The sequence below is a fragment of the Petaurus breviceps genome, unplaced genomic scaffold, assembly GCF_028583685.1.
Source record: "Petaurus breviceps papuanus isolate PSGF00001 unplaced genomic scaffold, PetGlider_PUasm1.0 174, whole genome shotgun sequence".
NCBI lineage: Eukaryota > Metazoa > Chordata > Mammalia > Diprotodontia > Petauridae > Petaurus > Petaurus breviceps.
This window is the reverse complement of record NW_027185761.1, coordinates 264,966-278,237: the sequence shown is the minus strand read 5'-3', so window position 1 is coordinate 278,237 and position 13,272 is coordinate 264,966. Positions and strand designations below refer to the sequence as shown.

The following is a 13,272-nucleotide window of genomic DNA, read 5'->3' as shown; positions in this document are numbered from 1 at the left end:
ATGACCATTCATCCCATCCAGTAAATACTTATGAAATGCCTACTATATTCAATTCAAATCAGCTCAATAAACATTTATTAAGCACCTGGCACTGTCCTAGACTCTGAGGAAATAAAGACAAAATGAACACTGGTCCTTTCCCTCAAGAAGCCTGAGGGCAACAATCTGTAAAGAAATAAGCATATATACATGATCATTTTTGAGGACTAGCAACACTTTCCTTCCCATCATTCCTCCCTCTAAGGCTATCTAAAAGTAAATGATTGTACTTCCTTACCTGTTAAAGGTCTAGAGGATTTTTGAAAAACCAATATATGTATGTATATATATATACATATATATATATATATATATCCAATTGCAGTTAAACAATTTCATACCAAAACTACAAACTACACACAGTTTTCTTCACAAATATGGGTGAATAATGATTAACAATATAATACGCACCATTAAGTTTTGATGCATTATTTACTCACCTTTTCAATAACCTTATTAATCACTGAAGTGTTGGGTGTGTACAGTATCTTCCCATGCAATAAAGGCTTTAGGAAAGCCCATACCAAGGCTCCATTTGGAGATTGTAAAATCTCCTGATATAGCTTCAAGCAAAATGGTGCTGTTTTAACAAAAGAAGCCATTAGTTAAAGGATGATTCTTGATGCAAGTGAAGAAGCACTCAATATTAACAATAATGCATTTCCAAAAGACTACAAAATCTCAATGGCTTACACTGTATTTCATATCACAGTTTCCAACCTCACTAATGCTCTATCAAGCAGGTGATCAAAAATAGGTTTCTTTGTTTGTTTTTCAGGACTCAAAGGGAGCTCCAGACTCATTGTAACCATTCAGGGAAGAAGAAAGTATGACCCTCAATGATACATGAAAAGATGCCATCATCAAAAGCCAGACATTGATAATGAGACATAAAGTTTGTAAGAACAGATATAAATTAATCGAATTTGTAAATTACTGAGTTATTATCATAATAGCCAACAGAGGCAGCATGGTAAAGTGGGAAGAACCCTGAACCTGAAGTCCAGAGAGAACTGAATTCAAATCCTACCTCAGACAATGAATTGTTAGATGATCTTGTACAATTCACTTCAAACTCTGAGTTTCATTTTCTTTATCTATAACAGGGAGATATACCTGAAGTAACTACTATCGGGGTTGTTGTGAGGATTAATTGAGGTAGAGGATGTAAAGTATTTTGCAAACCTTAAAGTGCTATATAAATGTGAGTTGTTATTATTAACCTAATTCTCCCCCCAGGCCTCTCTTCCATACCAAGTTAATATGCACCAGACTCTTGACCTCATGTTGTATCATGGACCATTTTGGCAATTGACCCTTACACAAAATAATATTTTTAAATGCATAAAACAAAATGCATGGAGCTGCAAATATGGCCCAAGGGATAGAGTGTTGGGCCTGGAGTCAGGAAGACCAGAGTTCAAATCTAGCCTCTGACACTTGCTAGCTGTGTGACCCTGGGCAAGTCACTTAAGCACTGTTTGCCTCAGTTTCCTCATCTGTAAAATGGGGTTAATATTAGCACTCATCTCCCAGGGTTGTTGTGAGGATTAAATAAGGTAATAATTGTAAAATGCTTCAGCATATATTAAGTGCTATATAAATGTCAAAATGTTAGCTATTATTATTATATTGAAACAGTTATGAAAAAAAAATTTAAGTTCATGAACTCCAAATCCCTGGTATATTGTGTCTGAAAACCAATGATGACTGGGAGTTCTGAGCATGATCAGTTAACTTGCAAGGCTAGAAATTGCCAATAGGTAATATCTCTATTGAGATACCTCTGAGAGGTCTCTCTATGAGACCTCTCAGAAACCAGAGACCCTGACTAAAGGCTAACACCACATTTTTTATAATGAACAAGAAGGAACTATCTTGAGTGATGTGGGCATTGTAATTTTAAATTGGCATAAGCATTTCAAAATTTGCATCATATCCTGGAATGTTTTCATGGTTTGGCCATTTCTGGCAAAGAGGGACATGGAAAGAGGAACACTTCTGGTAAGGTGGAACATTGTGGTTAGAATATTCCTTTAGCGAGATGCGCAAGTACATCCTGTGTGTGTATATAAGCATCCATCACCCTCATTTCCCCACAATTAAATGTATAGGCAAATTTGTCCTAATATGATTTATATTCAAGCAAAGTTAAACTTAATAAATGAGGGATAATCACAAAATGGAGCCTTATTTGAGTGTTATAGTTCCACAACAATATAATCTTATATTGTTGATTCCAATTATTAATAGATTTGTAGTTTCATGTACAGTCATCCTTTTTTATTATACTGTTATGGAAATACTTCCTTTATTCCATAAATTAAAAACAAAATAAATAAATGTTGAAAAATAATTGAAGTCTCTAATATTTTTGGGGGGGTAGGGTTAGGATAGCTATACTGCAATAGGTCTAGTTTCTTATTTTAGTCTCACCATGACCTGCTTTGACTGAAAAAAAAAATGCATCACCCTATGCTCAGCTTAATTGGGTTGGTCCTTGGAAGGCAGACATACAGCATATCACCATACCCATATTGAAAATGGTTTTCAGCTTGGTGTAGAGATGACCCTGAATTCTCAAAGACTGTGTCCATGTATTGCCAGCTCTGGGAGGACATATCAAGTGTTTTCAAGTTCATATTAATCAAAATTACTGACAACAGATGGTGGTCTTACTTGAATCTTTGGGAATGTTGAATTTTGTCTTGTCATCCTCCAAGAGATCATTAACTCTAGGCAAGCTAATGAACATATTAGAGTTACTAAGGAAAGATGCTTCTTTGCAAACCATCTTCATCACAGACTGGAGAGAGCCAAAGGCTGAACTTCGAGACTGGATATCTTGTGAAAACTAGAAAAACAAACAATGAGAGTAAAAAAAATGTCTTGCTTTCAACAATTCCTTCCAAAAATTTGCAGGATTATGGCCATTCCTCCTAAACATGTCCAGGAACATCCATAAGACAGGAATATGGAAGTCAGGCTATGATCTTCTTTCAATTTCTATGTAAACATAAAAATGATAATAACAATGTCTTGAAAGTCCAACTGAATGTTGTCTACTCCAAATGCATCCTGTATTCCTATATATAACATCTCTTACCTCTCTACCTTTTCACAGGTGATTCCACATATCAATAATTTTCTTCCTCTTCACCTCCACCTCATAGAAGTTCTAACATCTTTCAAGACTCAACCACCCCTTACACAAGGTTTTTCATTGTTTACCTTCTCCTGAAAGACTCAGTATTTAATCTGCACATACTTTGAAATCTTTTGCCTGTATACATGTTGCATGCCCTCACAGAGTGTGGGATGCTTAAGGGTAAGACCTTTTCATTTTTGTCTTTGTTACACTAGAACCTTGCACATAGTAGAGATAGAAATAGGGATAGATCTGATGGGTCTAGGAAATTCCCAGGTAGGGGCTATTCTCTGCTCATGTAAGTAAGTATCTTTTCTGTGGGGTATAGTATGAAGCATTGCCTAAAGGAAGAAGAAGTAAAATGACTAGACCAAAGAATGTATAAACAGGTACAATGTGTAATAAGCCTAGAAAGGTTTAGATGCAGTCAAACTGTGAACGGGGGTCTATAGAAATCAATCGATCAACTAGCTTTTACTAAACAATTCAAAGTCTTAGAGAGTTGCCCATGGATAGTTAGAATGTAATATTCCCAGGGTCACATGGCCAGTATATATCAGAGGTAGAATGGAGCTCATGTCTTGTTAACTCCAAGGCCATGACCAATCTGTTTATCAGCATATACATTATTTGTACTCAATAGGCATTTCAAACACTTGTTTGATTATATTTTAAAATAATTTGTTCTCTGAAGTAATTTGAACATTCTCTTAAAATCTCATTTATACCACTGATTTGCCCAAAGAATTGCTTTTTTTTCCATAGATAACACAAAAGTAAATATCAGTTCAGCCAGTGTGAATGGGCACAGACTATCAATATGATCAACATTACTGACATGAACAGCTCTGTGTAATCCAGTCTAGAGGGAAAATCATGACTCAAAACCACCCCACTCTTCTTTCATGATCTAGCAACAGTCCATGGAGAATAATTTGGGTTCTTACATTTCTTTGTCTAATATGAACACCAGTCCTTGAAAGAGGGACCAAACCTGGAAAAACCCAATGGGAAAAAATCAATTGCAGCTATTTCCAAAGCGGCTAAGATCAAATACATACAAACCTGTGGAAATTCAGGAATATCAAACAAAGGAACACTTTTAAATAATCGAAGAAATTCAGGGAGATATTTGAGAATGTGCTGAGCCTTAGTAAGTAGGAAGTCGATGCTTGAAACCACATCCAACAAGGAGTTCAGTATGGAATTTGCCTCTGGTGGTATCAACATCTGAAAGAAGAAAAAATATTTTGGATCCATGGAGTCACATGATCATTTTATATAATAAGAAGACCAATCTCATGGGGGTCTATAGGATAGATTAAATGAAAAGGAATCTTGAAACAGAAATTGGTTAGGAGATTATTGCAATACTCCAGGTAAGAGGTAATAAGGGTCTGAACTAGAATACTAGCAGTGTGAAAATAGTAAGGGCAGTTGGCAGTATAGTGGATACAGTGCTGGGTCTAGAGTAAGGAAGACCTGATTTCAAATCTGGTCTTGGACACTTCCTAGCTGGGTGACCCTCAGCAAGTCATTTGATTTCTGTCTGCCTCAGTTTTGTCATCTATAAAATGGGAAAAATAATTGGTTGGTTGGTTGGTTGACTGGTTGTTGTGCTTCATTCTCAAAAAGGACCAAAATGACAGCACTATGGCAGGGTCAAGCTACAGGGGGTCCAACTGGGGCTGATCAGTGCAATACTAGCTCAGAAGGTTCTGTCACAGGGTGGAATAAGAGCACTGCTTCATCAGATTACTGTGAGGATCAAATGAGATGAAAATTGTAAAGTGCTTAGCACAGAATCTGGCACATACCGGTAGTAATAACTATATAAATTTGGAAGAGGAGGAAGAGGAGGCGGCTGGGTGGTACAGTGGACAGAGCACCAGTGCTGGAGTCAGAAAAGCCAGTTCAAATCTGGCCACAGACACTTGCTAGCTGTGTGACCCTGGGCAAGTCATTTAATCCTGTTTGCCTCGGTTCCTCATCTCTAAAATGAGATGGAAAAGGAACCAGCAAACCATTTCAGTATCTTTACCAAGAAAACCCCAAATTAGACCACAAAGAGTCAGACACAACTGAAAAAATGACTAAACAAAAGTAGTGGTGGTAATAGTAGTTGTGGTGATAGTAGTGGTGGTAGTAGTGGTGGTGGTGGTGGTAGTAGTAGTGGTAGTGGTAGTAGTGGTGGTAGTAGTAGTAATGGTAGTGGTAGTAGTAGTGGTGGTAATAGTAGTGGAGGTAGTAGTAATAGTGGTAGTGGTAGCAGTGGTGGTGGTAGTAGTAGTAGTGGTAGTGGTGGTAGTAGTAGTAGTGGTGGTGGTGTTGGTGGTGGTGGTGGTGGTGGCAGTAGTGGTGGTGGTTGTAAGGATGGGAGAAATTTGAGATATATTTCAGAAGTAGAATAGGAAAAACTTGGAGATTGTATTTGTGAGGCTAATAACCAGAAGTCAAACATGATAGTGAGATTTTTTTCTACCTCGTAGTAGTATTTACAGTATAGAAAAGTAGTGGGGGGGGGGGAAGAATAGTATTTCAAAGAAAAGAATAAAAATACTACTTATCTTTGATAATTTTACATATTAAAAAAAAACCTTTGTCTTTGTTTTCTGATTTATATTCCAAATATAGGGTAGTTATTCTCAGGCTAAATATGTAGCCCCAAACCTAGGAGGGTTGCCTGTGGCCAATATTCATAAAGAATAAAGAATGTGGGGCACGTAGATGGAAAACAATAAGACCTTGTCTTTTCTTAGCTTTCTTTCTGCAGCAAATTCATTTCCATGACAAGCCAGATGATAGTTTGGGAGTTTCTAACCCTAAAGCAGAGAGTGTCTGTAACAAAGGAGTGTGTTTCAATCTTTGACACATAGACACAAAGAATAAATCTTCTTTGAGAGAACTTTACCTGTATTTTATTAGCTGAATGGGGCTGTGGTGGTTCATAGACACTGGCTAAGACTTGAGATATCAGTTTACTCTTATTATGGAGAGTCTTTCTAAATATTATAACCTAGCGAACTGGGTTTGAGATGGCTAGAAGAAGCCCAGAAGACATGAAGGCTAAAAGCTGGATCAGAGAGCAGCTCATAAGACAGATTGAGTGACACATACTATCGAGTATAGAGAAACAAGAGACAGACAGACAGACAGAGACAAAGAGATAGAGACAGACAGAGACAGAGAGGAAGGCAGGGAGATGAAGCCAGAGAAAGTGAGAGACAAAAAGAGTAGCAGAGATGTACAGAGGGCTTAGATATAGGTCCAGCAAAGGTTCATGGGACTTTACTGGAGGACATTGATGGGGACTAGCAGCATTAAAACTGCCACTTACTGTCCTCGATGAATGTATCCTGACCACACATGCTCCCCATAAGCATGCTTCCAAGCTTGATTTCATTGATGATCTATATGTTTTGAAAGAATGAACCCTAGGTTTGTGGGAACAATATTCTATACTACTTTTCTTACTTATTTACTACTTTATTGGATGCATTTGCCTTGGAATAGTTTGAGTCCTTTGGTCATGTTATAAAAGTTAACACATGAATGGACATATGATCTATGATTTTGAATAATTACAGACCCAAAGAATACCCCAAACTTGAGGTGGACTATGAAAGAGAGTCCTCAAATGCTATGTATGTTATTTATCAAATTGCATGGACTGATTGTAATTCAGACTTGATTATAATTAAATATTATATACAATTCCATTGCATGAAAAATTGGCATATTTAAATCACCATTCAATCAGCTTATTCAATGGACTTACCTATCATCAGTAAATAAAAATCCTAAATCCTAAATCTATTAACACAAAATACCATAAAAAGCAGCTTTTGGTGGAGACTAGAACTGTGATTTGATCAATAAAGAGAACTCCCCACTCTTTGCAACCTGCTTTGCAATTTAGAGTGATAGAAAATTACCTAGAGGTTAAGTAACTGACCGTAGATGAAACAGCCATCCTGCATTAGTTGTTGTTCAGTCCTTTCAGTCTTTGTGACCCTGTTTGGGGTTTTCTTGCCAAAGATACTAGAGTGGTTTGCCATTTTCATCTCCAGCTCATTTTACAGATAAGGAAACTGAGGCAAACAGAGTTAAGTGACTTGCCTAGGATTACACAGCTAGTAAATGTCTGAAACTGGATTTAAACTCAGGTCTTCCTGACTCCAGGCCTGGAAGTCTATCTACTGCACTACTAGCTACCCATTGTGTACTAGAAGGGAGTCCAGAATTCAAGTCTTTCTGGCTCTAAGGCAAACTCTCTATCCACTATATCATGCTGCCTCTCAAAAACAAAGTTAGAGAAAAACCACAAAATTGATGGCAAAATAAGGTTCCCCGATGCATCATCTGTTGTAAACTGAAGAGAAAATACTTAACTTTACAAACCATTCAGAGATAAATGTTCTAATTGCCCAGAATTCAAAGGCAGAGAAATTAGGTAGACTATTGTCTCTGCCCTTTATCCTTTCTCAAGAGTTTTCATGATCATTGGACAACTGCCACTAGCTGACATCTTACTTGATAACCAGCAAGATAATTGAGAGTCCAGCTTGCTTTTCCATAGACTCCTTCTGCTAACAGCATAAGGTAGGTTTTCTTGCCAATTAAGTCAAGAAATAAAATTTGAGCCACAGAAATGTTCAGCAGGGTTATGCCATTTTCTCCACTTGCTTCTCTAATTATGGCTGCACTTTAAAAGTGGCACTGAGACACTTAACTTGTCATGGGTAAATGGCCAGAATTTAGTTGTGTCCCTAACAAACAGGTGAAAATTACTAGTAAGCATTGATATTGTATTTTATATTTCACAGAATTCTTTACAATCTTTTTTGTTGTGGTAGTTATTGATGTTGCTTCTGGTTTCTGGTTGATCACTGAAAATTATCTAATGTATTCTTCAGGTATTAATAATGGCTCCAATTAGATGGTTTAAGAGGTGTTTGATGCATATTAAATCATATTATATATGTTATATCATATTATATTACTTAGTAAGGCTTTATGATGAAATCTGCAGTAAGAACTAAAAGTGACTTGGGTTTGGTTCCAGGGTACCTAATTTAGAAAATTTTGGCAAAACTCATAGTCTCTCAGCTTCACAGAAACAGCTTCAATGTTTATTAAGTGCCTACTATGTGCAGGGCACTCTGCTAAGTGCTAGCGATACAAAACGAGGCAAAAGACAGTGATTGCCCTTGAAGAGTTATAATCTAATGAAGGAAACAACATGCTAACAAACATATAGACAGCAAACCACATACAGGATGAATAGGAAACGACAGAGGAAAGACACTGGAATTAAGAGGGATTGGGGACGGTTTCCTATAGAAGACCAGATTTTTGTGGGGACTTAAAAGAAGGTACGCCAGTCCGTAGTTGAAGCTGAAAAGTGAGAGTGTTCCTGGCATGGAGAATAACCAGAGAGAATGCCCAGAGCGGAGGGGTGAAGTGTCTTGTTCATGGAACAGCCAGGAGGCCAATGTCATTGAATCAAAAAGTAGATATCAGGGACTAAGGTATAAGAAGACTGGATGGGCAGGAGTAAGCTAGGTTAAGAAGAAAGGCTTTGAATACCAAATAGAACACTTTGTATTTGCTCTTGGGGCAAGTTTATTGTAGATCTACATTTTAGGAAAATCACTTGTGTGGCTGAATGGAGGATGGATTAGAGTGGGGAGAGACTTAGGTAGGCAGACCTTCCAACAGGCTATTACAATCCGAGCATGAAGTGATGAGGGCCTACACCAGGGTGGTGGAAGTTTCAGAGGAGAATAGGGGACCTTTTTGAATGATATTACAAAGGTGAAATCAACAGGCTTTGGGGACAGCTTAGATATGGGTGGTGACCAATAATGAGGAATTCATGATGAGTCATAGATTGTGAGTCAAAGGGACTGGGAAGATGGTATTACCCTCTACAACAATAGAGAAGGTAGGAGGCGAGGAGGGTCTAGGAGGAAAGATAATGAGTTCTGTTTTGGACATATAGAGTTTAAGATGTTTACTGGACATGCATTTCAAAGGCAGTTGGAAATGCAAGATTGTGATCATCAGAGAGACTAAGACAGGAAAGGCAGATTTGAGAATCAACAACAGACATTTGGTAAGTAAATCCACAGGGACTGTTGAGATTACAAAATGAATTAGTATAAGTGGGAGAAAAGAAGAGAGCCAATGACAGAAGCATGAGGGACAACTATTGGTAGAGAGAAAGATATAGAGGAGATAGAGGAGTGATCAGAGAGGTAGGAGGCAAACCAGAAGAGAGTAGTGTCACAAAAACTGAGAGAGAAGAGAGGATCAAGGATACAAGTGATCGACAGCTACAGAGAGGTCAAGGAGAATGAAGATTGAGAAAAGGCAACTGGATTAAGCTACTAAAAGATCATTAGCAAGATCATTGGAGAGCATTTTCAGTGGGATGATAAGGTTGCAAAAGAGATTATAAAGGGTTAAGAAGAGAATAAAAGGAGGTATCTATTGTAGATGGACTTTTTGAGGATTTTAGCTACAAAAGGCAAAAGAGATTTAGGATGAGAGTTAGCAGAGATGTAAGGATCAGGTAAAATTCTCTTCAGGTTAAGGGAGACATGAGCATGATTGTAAATGATAAGAAATGAACTGGTAGAGAGACTGAAAATAAGTAAAAGAGTGGGAATGATGGGTGAGCAATTTGTTGGAGGAGACGAGATGGAATGGGATCACTTGAACAAGGAGAGGAGTTAACAAGGAGAGGGGAAGGAGTAAGGTCACTTCACCATGTGAGACAGATGAAGGAGGAGAGAGGCAAAAGGTACATGAGTGATAGGAGATGAGAAAGAGTGGGAAAGAAGCATTTCATGACAAATGGACTCAATTCTTTTTTGCGAACTATGAGGCAAGGTTCTCACATGAGGGAGTTGGAGGAAGGAGGTTTGATTTGGAAGAGCTTGAAGGTTTAGAAGAGTGGGATAGTGAGTTGATAAGGGAGGTGTAGTAGCAGTGAGGGCCCAGCTGAGGGGTTCCATAACATAAGTTTGTTGTGCACAGAGTCACAATGGTTCCATCATTTTCTCTACCTTTGTTCAGGAGTACATGTGTAAGAAGAAAGGCAATGAATATGGGGAGTGATACAAGGCTAAAGCTCAGCTAGGTATAATCAGCAGTATGATAAGGGGGCTAGGGATTCAAGAGAGGAAAGCAGGGTAAAGTTGAAGTAGTTCACCAGAGTCAAGACAGGGAAGAGAGGGTAGCTAGTATAGAAGAAAGATAGACTGGGAGAGAAATGAAGGATAAAGGGATTAGAGATCACAGTACAGATGGAGAATACAATTATGTAAGGGATGACAGAGGGAGAGGTGAAATAGCATAAAGTCATACAGGGGGATTTCAGAATTCTTGAACACAAAGGTAGAACATTTGTGAGTAATGGCAGGATCGAGAATATGACCGTCTTTGTGTGTGGTTGAGGTGAGGTGGAGAAGTAGGTCATGGGAAATGAGTAGTTTATGGAACTGAGTGCTTAGAGTATTTGAGGGAGAATAAATATATATGTCAAAATCCCATGGTATGAGGGCAGGAGTTAGGGGAAAGAGAAAAATAGTAAGCCTGATATCAAACTCATTGAACAAAGAAGAGAAGTGACCTGGGAATCTGTAGTCAAAAGCTACCAGGATTATGATTGATTGGTAGATATGAATAGTTTGACCCTCAAAAAAAGAGAGTTTACTCAGTGATGGAAGAAGGGAGAGAACCTAGAAGTAGTGATAGGAAGCAATGAGAGTTCCAACTCCTTTGCCTTGACCAGAGAGCTAAGGAGTCTGAGTGAAAATGCACTGCTACTACATGCTACTACTACTACTACTACTACTACTACACCTACACTAGAAAGGGTGGCCAGGGAGGCTGTATTATCAGACAAACTAGGTTTCAGTAAGATCTAGTGAACAGGAGTAAGAGAGAAAAAGATGAAGGGAAGTTTGCTGTCTATGGAAAAGGTATTCCAGAGGATAGAGGGGGAAATCTACATAAAAACAGATTAGCACCTAGATTGTAAGAATAATTAGCTAAAGCAGAACAAACAATTGCTATTTGTGTGGGGAAACTTCTTCCTAACATTCCTTGATTTCCCTGATATCTATGGGCATGCTAAATACTCATTACTTCCAGATATGATTTGTGGTAGTTGCCTTACATGCAAAAATTCCTAATTTGGCTCTAACTAGAGGATTTTCTAGGACTCTGTGTTAGGGATAAGTACATGGGATGTTGGAAGGCATCTACAGTATCAAATGTGAATTTTCTCAGCACTCTCAGATTCTATCACAAGGACAATTTGATTGTTTGCTCTAATATTTACTTATGTATTTGTCTTGTTACTAAAATAACCTACAGAGTGAACAAGCTGTAAAAAGCAATCCACACCACAAGACACCATCATCTTCTTACTTTGTAAATGATAATCTGCAAATCCAGGTTCTGACTAATGAGCACAATCAGAGTGTACATGTCCGATGCAGGAAGAACACACAATTCTCTAACTGCAAGAGCTTTTCCATCTGCAGGAAATGTCAGCAAGAGGCTGATAACTTCTTCATCACATTTTCCAGCCAAAGCTACCGTAAGGGCACTGGAAAGAAACTGGTTAAAAGAACAAGAATTAGAATGGACTTTGCCTAAAATATAAAAACAATTCATATAAACAATAATGACTTCTGTTATTTAATGACTTATCATGAACCAAGAAATAAAAGTGATCACTTACTGACCAATGAGCCACTCCGAACTTACCTAGGTTAGTCACAGGATTGTAAATCTAGAGACAAGGAGGGACCTCAGGGGTCTTCTCTGAGACTGTCCAACCTTCACCCTCCCCGCTCCACTAATTTTATAGGAAGCTGAGACCCAGAGAGTTTAAGTGGTTTGGAGAAAGTTAGCAAGTAATAAATAACAGAGTCTAGATATGAACCCAGGTTTTCTGGCACAAAATTCAGCATTCTTTCATTAGGCAGTAGTCTCTGTCTGTTGCCATGACCACACTAAAATACTTCTCAACTAATTGGTCTTAGTCATAGCTAATACTGGCACAATATTTCAGTTCACATGAGATTTCAGAGTAAGACTTTATAATAAAATTAATAATAATTCATCTTTATATAATGTTTTAAGGTTTTTAAATTCTACAAAAAGACTGGGAGGCATACCATGAAAATAGTATCCCCATTTTTCAGAGGAGAATATTGAAGTTCAGAGAGGTTACATAACTTGCCTAGAGTCACACCATTAAAAAGTGTTTGACCATGAGCTCAACTTAAATCTTCTTACTGGAAGACCTCTAAGTTCACTTTTAACCATTATACCACATTGTCTTCTATGAGCAGATAACATTAACTCTTTCAAAAAGGGATACAACTTTTCATTGAGCTCAAAAGGCCTTGTATCACTCTCCACCAGAGGCCTCACCTTCTGATTGATTGGTTCCTCTAACCTCCTATTTTGGGTAGAGTCCCAGACCAAAGATGTCCTCATCCCTCTTGAGGCTAAACTGCTGACTCATATCCACAGGACTTTTTCTACCTTGCCTCCATGCCAAGTATATTTCCTCCCAATCCCATTCCCTTGTCCTTCCCCAGTAGAATGTAAGCTCCTTGATGGCAGAGACTGTCTTTCTGCTTATAAATGCATTCCAAGGGCTGAGCAGAGACCTAAGCACATATGAAAGATTTAATAAATCCTTCTTAATTGACTGTTAGCACAAGTTGGGGGATGATGCTGACAATGTAGTTGCTAAGAAAGGACCAGTTTCTGACAATAAAATCTGGGAGGGTGCTACCCCATTGAGTTATCCTACTTACTGGTAATTTTGATAGACCTTAAAAATGAGAAAGGAAATAAGGAATAAAGAGAAATATGGAATAAATAAAAAATATGCAATAAAATTCACAAAGGAAGCAAATGGTTTATTTAGAGATACACCTGGAAAACTTTCAAGTTTTGTATTTGTTAGATCCCAATAGTAAAATTCTTAATTATCCATTCTAATGAGGGGAAGATGTGCCCAGCCTGACCTCAGGTTTTCGGTCCTATTTGGT

At 38.0% G+C, this 13,272-nt stretch overlaps 1 protein-coding gene across 1 annotated transcript in view; it reads right to left on the bottom strand.

Annotated features, from left to right (window-relative positions):
• ABCA13 (ATP binding cassette subfamily A member 13) overlaps nucleotides 1-13,272 on the bottom strand; it is a 513,785-nt gene that overhangs the window by 333,742 nt on the left and 166,771 nt on the right. Inside the window, exons 24-27 of the mRNA XM_069084494.1 lie at nucleotides 11,630-11,821; nucleotides 4,253-4,417; nucleotides 2,719-2,893; nucleotides 480-619 (exon numbers count right to left, since the gene is read on the bottom strand). Of these exons, the coding sequence (XP_068940595.1) occupies nucleotides 480-619; nucleotides 2,719-2,893; nucleotides 4,253-4,417; nucleotides 11,630-11,821 (672 nt within the window). The remainder of the gene's footprint in view (nucleotides 1-479; nucleotides 620-2,718; nucleotides 2,894-4,252; nucleotides 4,418-11,629; nucleotides 11,822-13,272) is intronic.